At 36.8% G+C, this 19,407-nt stretch overlaps 1 protein-coding gene across 4 annotated transcripts in view; it reads right to left on the bottom strand.

Annotated features, from left to right (window-relative positions):
- Ppp4r3b (protein phosphatase 4 regulatory subunit 3B) overlaps nt 1-19,407 on the bottom strand; it is a 60,153-nt gene that overhangs the window by 17,913 nt on the left and 22,833 nt on the right. For all 4 annotated transcript variants that reach the window (XR_004946043.1, XM_036200544.1, XM_036200545.1 and 1 more), the window contains 7 exons: nt 16,279-16,356; nt 14,596-14,712; nt 13,576-13,692; nt 7,683-7,814; nt 5,528-5,630; nt 3,454-3,495; nt 1,041-1,199 (listed from right to left, as the gene is read on the bottom strand). Coding sequence is in view for 3 of the 4 variants with exons in the window: in XM_036200544.1 (XP_036056437.1) it covers nt 1,041-1,199; nt 3,454-3,495; nt 5,528-5,630; nt 7,683-7,814; nt 13,576-13,692; nt 14,596-14,712; nt 16,279-16,356 (748 nt within the window). In the remaining variant the exon portion in view is untranslated. The remainder of the gene's footprint in view (nt 1-1,040; nt 1,200-3,453; nt 3,496-5,527; nt 5,631-7,682; nt 7,815-13,575; nt 13,693-14,595; nt 14,713-16,278; nt 16,357-19,407) is intronic.

A 19,407-nucleotide genomic window follows, 5' to 3' on the forward strand; every position in this document is an offset into this window, starting at 1 on the left:
TGAAAAATCAAAAACAACTCTGTAATCTATGCTTTAGATGGTAAAACGTTTGTGGAAATCATATCATGAAGTGTTATTTAGCTATCATTACAAAGAAAAAGTAAAACCAAATAATTTGCAGTAGTGAAGGACATTGAAATGTACTACTACAGTCTAATTTTCATAAAGGTAAAAAACTCCTGTATGTATATGAATATGTTTCTGTACATTTTTGTACAGGGATAGGAAAAAATAAACAAAAAACACAGGCTGTTAGTGTTGTTTAAGTTTTTGCTTGTTTATTTTGTCCTTCTGAGTCAAGGTGTCATGTCCCAGGCCAATGTATGAATTGCTATGTATTGAAGAATGATCCTGAATTCCTCCTGATCCTCCTGCCTCCACCTTCCAACTGCTGGGATTACAGGTGTGAGCCAAATGCCCCACCAACACTGACCATTTTAAGGACCTAAAAATAAAGGAGGATAGGGGGATTAAGAGTACCAAACAAGGCTGGCATTGTCACTTAGCTGGTAGAATTGCCTGACATGCACAATGGCCTCAGTTCAATACTCAGAGCTGCATAAACGATAGCACTTGTCTGTAATCCCAGTACTCAAGGGTATAGGAAGGAATATTAGAAAAATCAAGGACACACTTGACTACATAATGAGCTTGAGGTACAGGTGTGCATGCACCCATCCACCCACCAACCCCCCCACACACGTAAAATATGATAGTTTGATGAAGCTCCAACACACCAGAACAGTTCTATCAAGCAATGCTATTACTGCACATGGAACTGTATTCCAAAAAACCTAGGATAATTCAATTCAATCTAAATGTAAGCAATATGCATGTAAGAAACCACTATGTCTCACTCCTTTTGCTTTTGCCCTCAGATAACAGAACACGAAACAGAAGCAATTGGTTCTCTTAGCCATCTCATTAACATCACATACACTGCTAAAAAGCAGATGACTTCATATGAATTGGCACTTACCTCTACTAAAAAGTATTTCTTAAACCAATTTTACAAAAATGCTCATTAAAGTATTACTTACACAAGGCCAAGAAAGTGTGCTTTGAATTCATCAAAACCAAAACTCTTCTTAGCAAGTCCTTGTTCATGATGTAGTTTTTTATGTGGTATGTGTGATGTTCCACACAAAATGTGAGTAACTCTAAAATTAAGGCAAGTAGCTGTGCTGTTTGATAATTATCTATAAAAGAAAGATATCTAGTGAGAATAAATATAATACACCTAATGAGAATAAATACATTCTATATCTTAGAGCAAAAAGTACATTTTATATAATTTTAAAAGGGTACATAAATATTACTTTTATATATGTAGACTATTTAAAAGTATCTGTTTTAAGGTTCTTGTGTTAAAAAATGTAGTAACAGAAAGAAAAGCCCAATATAAATATACAAATGTGATAATAAAGCCTGTTACACAGACTTTTTCCTTGCAATGTATTCTTAGAGTGCTATCACTGCAAATATGAACAAAAGGCCTCAAAAGTTCTTGCCTGAAGTGGCTCAATGCAATTTCTTTTAAATTTATTCATGTATGTGCATGGTGGTGCTAGTGTGGTTGCAGAGGACAGTTCTCAGGAGTGGGCTCTCTCCTACTACCTTGTGAGGTCTGGGGACCAGAAGATAGCCTACATGTAATCTCTACCAACTGTGCTGTCTGTGTAGTCCCAGTGCAGTTTGACATTTTAAAAAAGCCATCTTTAAGAAAAATGTTATTTTTTGCTATTTAAGTATCAAACAAAAACTATTTCACTGAGATTTTATCAGTAACCACCTTGAATACACCAACTCATGCCATTCAGATCACTGAAGCTACCTTTTTGGTTACCCTTCTAAAGATGCTCTGCTTCATGAAACAACTGTACATCAAACTTTAATATCTACCAAGGACTTAATATAAATAATCATTTTATAATGTTTTAGAAAAGAAATACTACCGAGAGGAAATTACAGAATCCAGCCAAATAAAAAGTTAACACAATCAATGCCATCTAGTACAACTATTTGATTTTAACAGGAAAATTACACACTTGAACATATCCTCCCCAACTCCCTCATGTGTGTTCATGCCACACATGTACAGGTGCCCATGAAGGCCAGATGAATATGTGGGTCCCCTGGAGAGGGTGTTCCAGGCAGCTGTGAACTGTGCAATGTGGGTGTTAGGAACTGAACTGTTTCTCTGGAAGAGAAGAGCCTCTGTAGTCCACTCATTTTATGGATCTTGACTGCTTCTGGAAATAATGCAGCATTCTTTTATTAACAAAATGGCCTTCAAACACACAAAATAAAACTCTGGTACTTCTAACACTGTTTTTATGTCAAATGCAAGAAAAGAGTCTTACTTGTTCCAAACTAAGTTCTGTAACAGCCAATATACCCGATGCAAAATTAGAACTAATCCTTAACCATGAAAGTTTCTCATATTTTTTATTTTTAATTATGTAAGATTTGTTATTTTTAATTTTTAAGTATATGTACACATGAGTGCAGGTGCCTTTGAAAGCCAGAAGAGACAGCCTTATACTTTGGAGATTAAGTTAGTTACAGGCAGTTTGAGCTATGAAATGAGTATTAGAAAGTGAACTCAGACCTTCTGCCCAAGAGCAGAATGTGTTTGCAACTGCTGAGCCATCTCTCTAGCTCTATGGGAAGTTTTAAAGGGTATTATTGTGTTTGTGTGTGATGTATGTGTGGGAATCATGTGGGAGTCAAAGGACAATGTCTCCTTTCCACCTTTATGTGGGTTCTAGGGATGGAACACAGGTCTCCAGGCTCATCTGCTAAGCCATTTTCCAGACCTACACAAAAGATATTTTAAAACAGTGATCTGTACTGTTAATTATATTGTTTTCCCTGTTCTATTTTAAGTTAAGAAGTCACTTTAACTCAATCTCTGAACACTCTCCTGTGGAAGGTCTCCTAGATTTTTGTTGTTTCTCCTGGGGCTTTGATAAGGTTGGCAGAAAGAACGTAATTTTAAATGCACATAGCTTCAATATCATCAAGCCAATAGCCTAGATGCATATTCTAAAAAGAGAAACAAATGGTAAAAGATGAGGACTCATAGACCAAGTATAGCACTGTGCTAAAGTGTGGATCCTATGGGATTGTAGTCAATTACATCTAAAATATAAGAACTAAATTATCAACTTACAGATAATGATTTCTCAAAGCAATGTTAAAACAACAACAAATTTACAGAGAAAACAATGTTTCTTATCTTTTATAGTTGGAAAGTAGACTTTCTTCCTTATAATAAAAGGGCAAGTCTATCCTTGGATTTTATTTTATGTTGAAAAATACTTATCTACACACACACACACATACACACACACACACACACACACACACACACACACACACACCCCACACCCTATACTGATTAAGAAAAACCTCATAATTTGTACTCATAAAATATTTATTTTTACTTACCAGGGCAAATTGTATTGGTTTTGTTAGATCCAAGCATATTATCTTTAAAAGAAAAATTAAAATCAACTATTTCAGCTAACAATCTTACATTTTCCTAATATTTCACAATATACAAAAAACCTCACTCATAATTTCTTTTTAATTTCATAATAACTATTGAGTTGCTTACTTTGGTTGAATATTACATATCTTTTACAGAATTAGGTACAGAGGTAGATTATTAAAATATATAGTAGTGAGCCAGGCATAGTGGTGCACACCTTTAATCCCAGCACTCTAGAGGCAGAGGCAGAGGCAGAGGCAGAGGCAGGTGGGTCTCTGAGTTTGAGGCCAGCCTGGTCTACACAGGGAATTCCAAGACAGTTAGGGCTACACAGAGAAACCCTGTCTCACAAATAACAAAGAAAGAAGACAGTAACAGTGAAAGTGCTCTGATAAAAAGGTGAGATTACAAACAGGTAAGACAGACACGTATTTTTCTTTTTATTTACCATTTAACAATTAGGTATATTTCTGCATCACATTAAAAACACAAAATGCTGGAAGTTTAAAACTTCGGAGCAATGCATACTTTAATAATGCGTTTATGCTTAAAAATATGTGCCTGGCAAAAGGATACTTTTTAGAGCTCATTTGCACAGAAAAATTCCAGAATGCACACAGGAACATTATTTACAACTGGGGAAAGCTTGAAACTAATGTACACAAGAAAAAGAATGCTTAAACTGCTAATACTCATAATACTATCTATGCCAGATTTAAAATACCTAAGGAACCTAGACATCACTATGAATAGATCTCAACAGAAGTAAACTTAAATCAAATATGAAATGGAAAAATAATACATACATAAACCATAAGAACAGAAGCTAGTACAGGAGACAAAACTCTTAGGCATATCCTTAGGAATTGAAGTTGTAGTATAGTGGGACCAAGAAGGTGAAGTGGCACACAGAAAATTCCAATATACTGGTTTTTTTTTTTTTTTTTTACTCAAAAAAGTATGTTAAGATAGTATTGATAAAGCCAACAGGCAGTACATATACATCTATTAACAGTATTAGCTATATATTTGCTTATGGTGTAAGTGTTAAAATGACCATGAAAATGAACTATTTTAACTTACATACTACAACAAAAATCTTCTGGAACATGCTTCCTTTTTTCCTTTTTTTTAAAGCTTACCTAACACCTCCCTACCCCTGGTCCACAGAAAGAGTTTCTGGCCCTAAACTCAGAGATCTACTTGCCTCTGCCTCCCAAGTGGTAGAATTAAATCAGTGTGCCACCACCATCTGGCAACTTAGCAGTTTTGATAATCAAATTGATACACCAAAATTCATTTCAATTATTTTAATTGCAATCTTCCATTCTATAGATATTCTACAATCTGTTCATTTTCCTATCATAAGTAATATAGTAACAGTTCTGAACCTATCATGTAAATGTAAAAATTCTCTTTAGGGTATATAATCAGAAAGCAATTATTAAATTAAGAGTTATTAAATGAGGTATGCCTATGTTGTAACTTTTATTAATTTCATAAACATTATCTTGATTGATTTCCCCTGTCTCCTTTAAGACAGGGACTCATAGCCCAGGCTAGCCTTAAATTTACTAGGTAGCTAGAACTGGGTTTGAATTCCTGAACCTCTTGCCTCCACCTCTCAGTACAGGAATTATAAGCCTATTGCCACATCTGACCATGGCATCCTCTTAGTTGGTTACTCCTCTAAACCAAAAATTGCTGCCAAACTGGACCTATACAGCTACAAATGCCTAAACAGTTCTTTACTCACAATGCTTCAAAACTATCTTTGTCTCCATTCCACTTTAATTCATAAACTAGAACTTGTCATTAGTAAGTCATGAGCATAACTTATGCAACAAATATGGAGAAGCAATAAAAATTACACACTAGGAAGAAAACCCTTGTTCCACAAATTATGCATTGATAGTTCTTACCAAAGACATTCTCGAACAAGGACAATCATGACTTCATATTGCACTTTAAATCTTTCAGTAATAACCTCCCTGTCATATAAAGCAATATTTTATGGTCATCATATCTTACCCTTCTCATGTTTGTCTTCTGAAGTATTGGTCAAAAGTGGAGCTGTGAGGACATGCATGCAATGGTTGTAGAAGAAATTTAAAAACTCACTCTTTTCAGTTTTCTGAAATAAAATGTTAAAATAAAACACTTTATTACCTTTGCATTTAAGAAAGATTTTCAAGAATTAGCAGTGAAGGTCACACTCTAACAACAGTACTTTAAGATAATGTAAAAGAATCTTAAACTACCTGGAGTCAAAGAAGCAAACTTAGATACATATACTTCAATTTGAATTCCAGATATGAAGTCTAATAATTCACATTAGACATTAAAAAAAAAAAGAAAGTGAAAAAAAGTAGAAACAGTTTTTCCAAGGAAATTCAGAAACTTAAAGATGCGGGCAGTCTGAAGTGTAATGAAGAATACACCAATAGACCAATCTACTGAACAACATGGTGATCACAACCAATAGTAATGCATTGGGTACTTGAAAGCTGCGAGGATTATGATTTTAAAAATTTATTTTCATTCACGTGCATATATGTGTACACACATGCATGTGGATGCTTGTAGATGCCAGAAAGGGGCCTGGAATCCTTGGTGGATGTAAACTGCCAACCACGAGTACAAGGAACTAAACTCTGTACTGCAAGAGACCAAATGCACTTACCTGCTGAGTCGCCTTTCCCTGGGATTATGATTGTAAATATTTTAGGTGATTAAAAATTGGAATTCGAGGACTTGCAAATGTACTTTGATGCTTAAGCGTTTGACTAGTATGTACAGGGTCTTGGGTTCATTCCTTAAGTGTGTGTGTGTGTGGGGGGGGAGTGAAGAGGCACTGACGCCCTACATTTCACTGCTTATCCAAATCTGAAAAACTACCGAAACAATTTATCAGGCTACTGAATGAAAAGATGAAATTCAAATCTGTTCCTTAAAGAATGAAAGTTATAATTTAGAAGATTACTGCCTTATTAAATATTGGGTCAATTAACTTACAACAGTTTAAAAATAATGTACAAACTCTAATTATGAGGGAATTTTAAGGAAAAAAATGATTATTTCATATTGATATAACCGCTATTAATATCCTGGAATCCTCCTTGAACCTTTCATGATTTATGTAATTAAGAATCTTAGCCGGGCGGTGGTAGTGCATGCCTGTAATCCCAGCACTCCGGAGGCAGAGGCAGGTGGATCTCTGTGAGTTCGAGGCCAGCCTGGTCTACAGAGCTAGTCCAGGACAGATTCCAAAGCTACAGAGAAACCCTGACTCGAAAAACAAAAACAAAAAAGCAAAAACAAAACAAAACAAAAAAAAAAAAACCAAACAAGCAAACAAAAAAAAAAACCAAACAAGCAAACAAAAAAGAATCTTAGGATTGAGCCGGGTGGGTGGTGGTGGTGGTGGTGCACGCCTTTAATCCCAGCACTCGGGAGGCAGAGGCAGGCAGATCTGTGTAAATTCTAGGCCAGTCTGGTTTGCAGAGGGAGTTCTAAGACAGCCAGGTACATACAGAGAAACCTTGTCTCAAAAACCAAAAACAAACAATAAAAAAAAAAAAAAAAACCAAAACAACTTTGTTTTACATCAATTTTCTTGCTTTTTATTATGATAAGACCATGTTGGGGCTGGAGAGATGGCTCAGAGGTTAAGAACACTGGCTATTCTTCCAGAGGTCCTGAGTTCAACTTCCAGCACCCATATGGTGGCTCACAACCATCTGTAATGAGATCTGGTGCCCTCTTCAGGCCTGCAGAGATGCATACAAACAGAACACTGGATACATAATAAATAAATAAATCTTTAAAAAAAAAAAAAAAAAAAAGACCACATAAAAGTATTGCTGTCAATCATGACCAAGCCTGAGTTTCGTCTGTGGGTCCCATGTGGTAGCATCACAGAGCTACTGCCTGCAAGTTACCCTTGGACCTCCATGCATACCCCACAGCATACCCTCTACCCATAACAAATAAACGAAAAAGCTAACAACAAAAAGCTGAACAGATAACAACGCTGTATTTACTGAAAATTAATTGTGAGAATACCATTGGTTTTTAAGTACAAATACTTTTCAAAGAATTTGTTGTTGTTTTTTTTTTAAATCTTATTATAAAACCATTTAAGACTGATAAGTCCAAAACATCTTTAATCTCAGTGAGTTCTTACATTAGTTGTAGCCAACATGTTCTCTGGATCAATTAGAGTACGAAGAAGTCCCATTAACTGAACTGCACCTCCTAGTTCAGGGTCAGTATCACAGATCATTTGCTCAATCACCACATTTATAAGAAGTATATCCTGAAAGAAAATATGTTTCTGTAAGACCTTGACAAGACACACAGAGAGAGACAGAGACATTCTAAGTTTTAGCTCTGGGTATAAATCAATAGGCTGATCAAACACATATGATCATTTCAATCTTTAAACAGAAAACTCGTCCTAGAAAAAGCGCAAGCAGTAACTTGGCATACAACTTTTCACAAGATCTGAGAATATCATAAAGTGACTTAATATCAGGTTTATTGTTACATAAGTTTATTCTTTGTGTATGTGTGTACAGAAGCCTAATGTCCAGCATCCTTTTTGATTGCTGTTTTTCTGAGATGACTCTGTATGGAGTCATTGGCTGTCCTGGAACTCTAGAACTCACTCTGTAGACCAGGCTGGTCTTGAACTCACAGAGATTCATTTGCCTCTGCCTCCCAAGTGCTGGGATTAAAGGTGTGTGCTACCTTGCCCAGCTTACACATTACTTTTTGAGACAGGGACTCTTACTGATTCACACAGACATCCCGTTTTCATTAACCCAGCACTGGGATTACAGGTGTTAGGGTTTTTTGTTTTTGTTTTTGTTTTTTGACATGGGTTCTGGGGACCCAAACTCTGGTACTCATGCTTGTGTGGCAAAGCACTTTACTGACTGAACCACTATTTTTTTTTTCTTTTTTAACAGAAATCTTAAGCATTACCGTAGGAAAAAGTGATTGTCAGTTTTAAAGGAAAAACATTCTGTCATCAAAAGTATACTCTAAGCAATCTGTTATTAGACTCTTTCTCTAACAGCATCTTTCTGTAATTATAGTGGTTCGAGTGAGGACGGCCCTACAAGCTCATGGATTTGAATATTTGGTCCCAGTCGGTACAACTGTTTGGGAACATATAGGCGTTGTCTCTAGAGATGGGTCTGGAGGCTTCCCAATTAGCACCCTCTGCCTTTTGCTTGTGATGTGATTGATATGCCATTCTTGCCTGTCTGCTGTCATGCCCTATTGCATGACTCACCATCTGGAACTGTAAGCACCAATAAACTCTTCCGTATGTTGTCTTGTTCACAGTGCTTTGTCACGGAAGTAGAAAAGTAACTAAGATAGTTATACAAACCTAGATGATGTACCTGTAACACACTCTAGCTATAATGGTATAAATAAATGGATAGCCCACTGCTGCTAGGACTATGCTAAACAAAACATCACGATTGAGAAATGTCTGAGACAAATTCGGGGAAACAACCTGCCTCTGCTCCTGAATGTTGGGCTATCAAGGCTAGCAAATGGGTTTAAAAAAAGAAAAAAAAAATCTTAGTTTCATTCTAGTGAGAAACAATTATGGAAGAAAGCAATAAAAAGGCATGAATCCACAAACAGCCCAATCCCAAATATAACCCAGTGAAGTACAATACAATTTGCTTCAAAAATAAGAATCCAACCAGGTTTCTGCTTCTGACCAAGATTTAGTGACAACTGGATTTATTCGCCTACCAGAAATGAGCAAAACATGAAAAAAAAAAAAAATGACAACTGGTTAAACAATAGCTATCACAAAAGAAAAGATCCTAGGGAGATTAGTCAGGTGAGCTGTAGGACAAGCCAAACACCTATTATTATTATATTATTATAAATAAACTGTATTTCATATGCCCAGATCCTATATGTACTCAAGTGAACCACAGATTTGGAGGTTATGCAGTATATAGAAATATGGGACAGCAAGATCTTGTCCCAAAAGCACTCAGCTCATCAATTAAAAATTAGTCTTTGCAATATACTACCAAATCCACCTAAAAGTAATATAGTTGCCATATGGTTCACGAAAAGGCAAGCTTGGTTCTAGACCACCAATCCCTGCAGACACTAAAATGTTATATACTTACAACTATATAAAATGGTATAGTATATGTATATCATGCTCGGTAACATTATACAGCTCAGGAAGTGGCTGGGGACATACTTAGCACATAGAGGACCTGCCCAGGCATGCACAAAGCCTGGGTATGATGCCCAGCACTGCATTAACTGGGCATGGTAGCATATGCCAACACTTGGGAAGCAGAAGCAGGAGAAAAAGCTTAAGGTGAGCCTCAGTTACATAATGGTAATGTAGTACTTAAGACCCTATCTTAAGAGTAGGGGAATAAAAGAAAATAAAATGAATGAATGAATGTTCTTTTCAGACTACAAGTTTAAGGAAAAGGGAAAGTGGGCAGCACTACACACTATACTGAGGTGGAAGGATTGCTTGAACACGTGATCTCAAAGCCAGCTTAAAGCAACATAAGACCTTAGTCTCAAAGAGAGGGGCCAAGGACAGAAACTTAGTTTTCATTCTGAAAAATTAGTAACTAATTCTCTGTTATCAATTAAACATAAACAAGAAAATACTGCTAATGAAAACAAATCAAATTTTTAAGAGTTAAGAATTTTAAAAAGTTAATTGTTCATGATTATTTTAGTATGAGTTGAGATTTATGGTTATTTAAGATGAATACCTTTTAACCATATAGGAATCAAAGATAGAATGTTAATTTCAACAGAAATATTAATGTCAGTTATCTTCTATAAAGACTGGCATTAAGAATATCACAGTGAGATAATAATAAACTAGGGTTTAGCATCATCTGGTATTCAGGAGTCTAGCGAGACAGCTCAGCAGTTAAAAGCAGGTCCTACTCTTCCAAAGGATCAGAGTTCAGTTCCCAGCACCCATTACAGACTGTGGGAGCCCGTTTTCAGGTTCCTCGTGGCTTTACCCAGCAGATCCTCATAGAGAGGATGATTAGGACCACGGGCCTGAGTGCAGGTGTCTGAGATGGTCTGCACTTGGTTGTGCTGGGGGGAGGTCTTTTGCTCCACCCCCCTTAGCATTTCTATAAATACTCTGGGAGCAGAGACAGTCAGGGCCTGTTGGGATAAGTTCCAGGCCCTCTGGAGGCTATCCTTTATTTTCTGTTTATCTCCACAATCTAAATCCTTCTACCTAATACTTCCTGCTGCTTGCACTCAAGAAAACTCTGGGGAACTGTGGGGTTGGTGGGTAATCACCCCGCAGAATGGTGCCATGAACAGAGACTAAAGAAAAAAAAAAAAAAAAGAGGTTAGGGATTTAGCTCAGTGGTAGAGTGCTTGCCTAGCAAGTGCAAGGCCCTGGGTTCGATCCTCAGCTTAAAAAAAGGGTGGGGGGGGCTAGAGATAAATGAACAGGGTACTAAAGACAAAGTAATAGGGACTAAAGACAAAGGAAAGTAATAGTTTTATTACAGAGTTTTTGGCAAAAGTGCGCTGTCAGGTCCTACCAGTGGAAAAAGAGGGGTATGCCTGGTGTTGTAATGGAATGTGAATATTAATAAGGAGCAGGGGTTTTTAATCTTCAAGAGAAAAGGAAAAAAACAGACTGGAAGAATGTCTGATGCTGCAGTGCAAAAACCTCTTCTATCAAAATTTCTAACTTCTATCTCTTTCTCAATTTCTATCTGTGAAAACTTAAGTATAAAGTATAATGTAGTAATATACTGTAGTAAAAACTTAGACGTCTAAAATTATGTAGAAAAAATTTAAGGTAAGTAAGGCAACTAGACAGAAAAACTCAATTTTCTAACTTTGGGGGCTATGAACACAAACGGGGGAGGGATCTTTCTTTGAGCGTTACAGGTAGTAAAAAAAGCTCTTCTTTGAGCTTATTGGGCAGAAAAAAGTTTCCTATGGAAGCTGTTGGCCTGGGGACAGCTGAAAGGTTAAGTCCAAGCAGCAGGAAAACAGGCTCCCACAACAGACAGCTCAAAATTGCCTAGAACTCCAGCTGCAGGGTAATGGATATCCTACTCTGGCCTCCCCAAATACCAGCATACACACACCACTTACCGACACGTAAGTGAAAAATTAATCTAAACAAAACCCACAACCAATATCCTCTAAACACACACCCCAAAACCAACCAACCAAAAACAGCCACCATGGTGAACATACTTAACTTAAAATGTTTTGGGGGGATGTTGGTTCAGACAGGGTCTTATGTAGAATATTATTTTAAGATGTGTTATATTTGTTTATGCTGTGAAACACTTGTTTAATGATGCAAAGACGTGTTGCATTCTTTTATGTTGTATTTGTTTAAATCTGTGAAGCTGTGTTACTTTGCTTGTCTAAGGCACCTGATAGTCTTAATAAAGACCTGAATGGCCAATAGCGAGGCAGGAGAAAGGACAGGCAGGGCTGGCAGGCAGAGAGAATACATAGAAGTCTACGAGAAGGAGCAGAAACAAGGAAAGGAAGACACCAGGGCCAGCCACGGAGTAAGTAAGATTACAGAAGTAAGAGAAAGGTGAAAGTCCAAAGGCAAAAGGTAGATGGGATAGTTTAAAGTTAAGAAAAGCTGGCAAGCAATAAGTCAAGCTAAAGCTAGGCATTTACAAATGTGTGTGATTCATTTGGGAGCTGGGTGGCGGGTCCCCCAAAAGAACAAAAAGTCAAAGAACAAAGAGCCAAAAGAGTTTAAAAAAACAAACAAAAAACCAACAAAAGTCTTGTTCTAACAGAGTATGTAAGAAGGTCCAGGCTGGCCTTGAACTTGTGGCAACCCTTCTGTCTCGGCTCCCAAAAGTGTTGAGATCAGGTATGAGACACCATGCTCAAACTATTACTTATTTATTGTCTAAACTATAGAAGCATTCTAAGCTTTCTGTAAAAAATGTAAAGTGATAGTGACACACGTCTGCATGACAGCACTTGAGAGACCGAGGCAGGGCTGTGGTGATGTATTTGTAATCTAAGAAATAAAGCTTGCCTGAAGATCAGAGGACAGGGCCAGCCAGAGTTAGCCACAGAGGACTGGGCAGTGGTGGCACATACCTTTGATTCTGGCACTTGGGATCACACACCTTTAATCCCAGCACTAGGAAGGCTGAGACATGAAGTGATATGGCTAGGCAGAGAAAGAAATATAAGGTGGGAGGAGATAGGAATTAGGAGAGACATGGCTGTGGCTTGTTTCCACTGATCTTTCAGCATTTACCTCAATATCTGGCTCCAAGTTTTTATTATAAGATCATTTAGGATTCATGCAACAGAGAGCTGTGAATTTAAAGCCAGTCTGATGTACATGCAAATTGTCTCAACGCAAAAGTAGACAGCCTAAGTTTGGTTTCTAACACAAAGACTGGATGGCAGACAACTGCTTGTGATTGTAAATTCAAAGAATCTGATGACTTCTCTTGGCCCCTGGTAGTATCTGTGTGAATGTGCTTTATGCATGCACACACAAATCTTACAACAGAAAGCAGAACAACAATAAAACAAAACAAACAATAACACTAAGCCAAGAAACATTAGAAGCAACGAAGAAATGCAAAAAGCAAAAATATAAACATATATTAAGACTAAAAATAAAACACATTAAAAAAAATCTATAATGTAGTTAGCTGGTCAATGGTGCACATGCCTTTAGTGCCAGCATTTTTGAATAGAGGCAGGCACACCTTTAACTTCAGCTCATTTTGTATTGATATTTTTATAGTGGGGAAATACAATATTTTTCTTATTCAACTTTCAATTCCATTTTAAAAAAGAACTGAATAAGAATTTGTAAAATAAAAGAGGGAACAGAATAAGAATAAGTAAAAACAAATTTTTAGTTACACAAGGTCTGCTTGGTCTGCACTTCTAAAGGATTAAAATGTCTTCCATTAGTCCTATATATTCTTAAATTTAAGATTATGATTATGACTTCTTTGCAACAGTTAGCTCTTCTCAATGGGTAGCACAGAAAGAACTACAGCATTATTACTTACATCATCACTCTGCTGGGCTTCTTGCATCACAAATTCTCGGACCATAGATGGACTAAACTCTACCAGATAAGAAAATATATCTGTAGCAGCTGATCTGACCTGCAAGTCATCCATGCCCTGACAAAAGGAAAGCTACATTAGAGACGGTAACTAAGGTTATTCTTGCATTCCCCTCCTCTCTTTCAAATCCATGAATAACCTCTTAGATTTTTAGATTAACATTCAACTTCAATCTGCAATACCTCTTCTTTTCCTTCCCCAGATAGATGTATCCCCTCCCAATTTTTAGATTAAGACACCAAACTGAATTAAAATATCCCCCCCTTTTTTCCCCCTATATTTGGAAGCAGCTCAGTACTTATTTCTAATGGTTTTTTTACCATCTTAAAAGAAATATTCAGCACTTGGGAGGAAAAGGCAGATGGATCTCTGAGTTCGAGGACATCCAGAGGTACACAGAGAAACTGTCTTGGAAAACAAGACAACAATTTAGAGTTTATACGTAAGCGTCAGCACAAGAGCTGAGTGTAGTGGTGTACACTTGTAATCCACTGACACAGGCACACGTGGCATGCATTCACATAAACACACATATACACAAAGAAAACAAATTTTCATAAAAGACACTTATTTTAAAATGAATACTTAAAATTATTTTCATTTAAATTTTTTTATCTGAACGTCTATGAACCAAATACATGTAATTGAAATTTGAGAATTATAACCCTACTCCCGTACTAAAGGCTCCTAGGTTCAGTATGTCCTAATTCTACTAACTGTATTGAAAAGTGAAGACAACTTACCAATTCTATGAAACACAGCGTCACTTAAGGAAAGACAAGTCTTTGAAAAACAAACACGAACACTGATGGTACAAATCTTAAAATCTGGTAACTGAAATCATCCTTGTGGTGTCTCAATAAGAGATGAATGAATCAGCACTATGCAAATATTTTGCCATCCCAAATTATGAATTTATGACACATTCACAACTCCAAAAGCACAAGAAACCATAATTACCATTACAATTTCAAGAGCTGGAAGAATTCCCAATTTTGCCAAGGTTTTAAAAAAAGCATCCCTGTTTTGAGGTTGTAATGTCTGAGAAAATGCACAAAATTCCTTGAAGAAATTAACCTGTGAGGTTAAAAATTAAAGTGATAAGTCAATAAACATGAAGACCAAACCACACATATTATAAGTTTAGCTACCAGAGTATGGAATTCATCCTTCTAAAGGACCTCATCTTTTCACATATCCTGGTTCCTCAAAATTTACATTTAGAAACTATATTAAAAGCTAGTGCTGAGCATACTGGCTTATACTATCTTCCCAGCACTCAGGAGGCAGGAAGATCAAGAATTTGAGGCCAACCTAGGGCAACAGTTAATAAGTAAACTTTGTCTCTTTAAAAATAAAGCCTGGGGTAGACCAGATGACTCAGTGGGTAGAGTTACTTGCTCTCAAGCCTGGCAACTTGAGCCTGACTCCAGGAACCCACATAACACACACAGAGACACACACACACAGAGAGAGAGAGAGAGAGAGAGAGAGAGCGAGAGCGCCAACTCCCAAAGCTGTCCTCTGACTTCCGCTCACGCATATGTGCACTAACTAGTCCCCCAATGTAAAATATAAATAAAGACATAGATATATGCATGTGCACATAGAAAAAACCAACAACAAAACTCCAGCATCATATTAAATGTAAACTTAGCTTTATTTCTCAAACACTGATCTTCTCTAAACTTAATGTAAAAAAATGCCACATATGGCACTTCCATAAAAGCCATCCTGCAGGGGTTGGGGATTTAGCTCAGTGGTAGAGCGCTTGCCTAGCAAGTGCAAGGCCCTGGGTTCGGTCCTCAGCTCAAAACAAAACAAAAAAAAAAAAAAAAAAAAAAAGAAAGAAAAAAAGAAAACAAAAACAAAAACAAAACCATCCTGCAGCCAGGAGGTGGTGGCGCACACCTGAGATCCCAGCATTTGGAAGGCAGAGCCAGGCAGATCTCTGTGAGTTCGAGGCCAGCCTGGGCTACCAAGTGAGTTCCAGGAAAAGATGCAAAGCTACACAGAGAAACCCTGTCTCGAAAAACCAAAATTAAAAAAAAAAAATAAAAAAATAAAAAAAAAAACCAAAAAACCATCCTGCAAAAAGCTGTGTCTGGATTACTAAGGGAACTGCAAAAACCACAACAAAATTTTAACCACTGGTAAATAGTAACTGTTACTTTCCCCTCTAAAATACAGTTACCTCTCAAAATAAAAAGCCATTAAAACGTAAACATTTCGTCCTGCAGTGGTGGCACATGTCTTTAATCCCAGCATTCTGGAGGCAGAGCCAGGTGGATCTCTGTGAATTTGGGTCAGCCTGGTCTACAGAGTGAGTTTCAGGACAGCCAAAGCTACACAGAGAAGCCCTGGCTTGAAAAACAGGGGGAAAAAAATGTGAACATTTCTAAGGAACCAAATGATTTATCATTCATTTATTTTAGAAGTGTTTTCCTTCCAGCTGTTGTTTCGTTTCTGAATCTTCATTATGTAAATACCTACCACTATAACAAATGTCTGTAGCTCTGTCATGCTATAAGGCATTTAAATTTCCTGGGGGAGGGGCATTTGTGAGTGCGTGAATGTCACACATAATATCTTAAAATGTTTTCTGAAACATATAAAAACAAGTTTAGAAACTGAATAACTTACCAATTCACGCCGTTTATCATCATCTGTAGCCTCATCTGTTAACTGTGCAAAAACTTCAGACAAAAACTTCTCATCTTCCTGCATGAGAAGAAATAACTGCTATGAAATATTAGCAAAAACATACTTACTTACATTATGCATATGCCTTACACAAAGTATAGTAAAATCAGATCAAAATTCAAAAGCATTTTCAGCATGAAACCTGACATTTGAGGATATATTTCCAGTTTTCTGAAACTTAGAACTGCCACTTAAGTTTATCCATTAATATGTACTTAACTAGAAATCTCACTACACAGTACTAGGCAAAGCAAACAGGAGCTTTAGAGGTAGAGCAGTAACTTTATTCACTTTCTTTCTAACAACTTTTCCAACTCAGTTTTCATTTACTCTTAATTTCAACATAGCTCAAATAAACCTGAGGATCTCACTGTCAGTTCGTATGTACCAGACAAAGAAAACAAGACAGGGCACAAGTGCAGCAGTGAAGGGAGCTGGATTATGGTGGCAGGCAGGAAGTCTTCAACATGTGAGATCATACAGAGCACTTTAATCTATAGCCAAGGACAAAATAAAGTGACAAGTCACTATGGTAATTGCATTTGATGACTCAGAGCTATTAAAAGACAGGTATTAATTTCCCTAGCACTCATTAAAAGAATATATAGAGCCAAGGATCAACCCCAAGGCCCTGTGCATGCTAGACAAATAATGTACCACTGAGCTATGACTCCAGGACAAGTAGGTATACATTTTTATAATCCTTTTTTATTTTCATTATAAATTTAAATTTGATGATTTTTCAATATAAATTTGTATGTCTAAAATGTAGAAGGGATGTTTAAATTATAATTGTGTTTGTTGTGGTGAGGCAAGTAATTTTCTCCAGTTTACCTATATTTTCTACAGTAAGAAAATTACAATGTAAAATTATATAGTACCAAAATTCACTTTAGAGATTTGCTAAAAGACAACTGATGAAATTATGGTGCTGTTAAGATTATTATATTCTCAAAATCCTTCTCTATGAAACATAATTTCTATTAAATTAAATTAACATGTTCTAAAAGAACTTGTAATGGAAGTATCTCTGACAGACAGTAAAATCACTAGATATAAAATATGTATTTCATATATCTTTTAAAATATGGATCATGCATTAACTAAGGATCTCTACACTGTTTACAAAATAAGGTGGAACACTAATCTGAAGACACAGTCATCACTAGTTAGAAAGTACTAAGTATCAATGTGTTAGGGACCAAGATTTCAGGAACCAAACATGAACCATGGAAAGTACTAGCTAAGCCAGAGAACAAGTCATAAGCCCACCGCCCTTCCCCAGAGCAGTAACACCTGTTTACTAACCGGAGGCTCCCAAAGATAAGAACATTCCACAGTCAGGTGCCATGGCAACCGAATGTAAAGAACATTCCATGGTCAGGTAGCCTAGCAACAGAACAAATGGCCCCTGACTAGTGACCTTAGCCCACATCTTGCAGTTGCTCGACCAGCAAGTCTCCCACGTCTCTTCTTCCCCTTCTCTCCTTCCTGCCCCCTCCCCTCCTATGCTATATAAGCCTTGCAGAGAGAAATAAAAACTGCAGCTTGATCAGAATCCTGTCTTGCTGTCAGTCTCTCATGTCTTGTCTCTCATTCGCTCCCACAGGTGGTCCCCCCCTCCCCGCCCCCGTTGAAACCCTGCTTCCGGGGCATCAATGGGGGGTGAGGGGTGTAAAGAGATAAAATAGGGTTTTAAATGAATGACTCAGAATGGTGCTTCTTTATGTATTTCACTGACTTTTAGACATTATATATCATGGCTTGATATATTTAGAAGAAACGATCATATTTCAAAACCCACCTCTATGAAATGTAATTTCAAGTGACTTATTCCAAAACTGTAGTATCTGTAAATATGTATTTCCCCTCCAAAACTGTAGTGTCTGTAAATATGTATTTTCCCTATTCACATCTTTCATAAACTTTTTCCCACAGATCTCCCAGATTGAATTTTTATTCTTTTTTTGCTACAGATTTTTAAATGTTTCCAGAGTATTTTCAAAGGAGAAAGTTCAAGGTCTTGGTAAATGCATTTTCCCTTTAAATTCTTTGCACATGATTCAGCACTTAAGAGGCGACAGCCAAAACTGCCCAAACCATTCATAAAGGTATTATCAAGTATGTTCATTAGGAGAATGCTTCCTGATTCCTAGCTTATTCACCTCCCTCCCCCAGCTAATTCAGAGCATTCATTTTTGTGATTTCTTTAAGCTATGAAGCGTGATGTTTCAGGGTATATGTTAGGAAGCAAATGATTTGACAATATAAAGCCTGTAACTAGAATATTTTCTCCTAAATCCTTGTCTACGACATGAAAGTAATCACCTTAGATCATTTAAATTTTCTTTTCTGTAAACTTCAAAAGCTTTTGTTTTAATGAGACACCTGTCACAGTATATGTAGCTACTTTTCTAGGTAACAAAATCCCTGAGGAAGAGGTTCTAAATCTGGGCTGGGATGTAGCCCAGGGGCAGTGTTTTTCTAGCCATGAGATCGATCCTCAGTGCCACAAACAAGAAAACAAACAGAACAGGTAGTTTAAAGTTCATAACAATTTCATGAACTGTATCTCTTATGAATCATAAATAAATAAAAATTTTTTTGGCTAAGTATGGTAGCAAAAGCCTTTAATCCCAGCACTCCGAAGGCAGAGGCAAGAGGATCATTATGAGTTCAAGGCCAGTCTTGCCCTACATAGTGAGTTTCAGTCCAACCAAGGCTACTAGTGAGACCCAGCCTTAAAAAAAATAACAGTGAACAAACAAAATTCCTTTAAAGCTTTGCTTTCTATCATAGATTTCATAAATAAAATTATAAAATATATGTAAAACGACATACAAATTTTACAAATATTTATAGATTAGTTTACACAACTTATTTAAACTATTTTTGACAGTACTGGGGACTGATAAGTAAGCATACTCTACCACTGAGCTACATCTCCAGACCTTATTTTTCAACTATAAAAAAAAGTTATGATTTACTGTTGTGGATTTGGAGACCCTTAAGTCAAGCAATCACTTGAAAGCTGTATTTGAGAATCTGATGTCCTTTATATCAACTCTA

The sequence above is a fragment of the Onychomys torridus genome, chromosome 10 (genome assembly GCF_903995425.1).
Source record: "Onychomys torridus chromosome 10, mOncTor1.1, whole genome shotgun sequence".
NCBI lineage: Eukaryota > Metazoa > Chordata > Mammalia > Rodentia > Cricetidae > Onychomys > Onychomys torridus.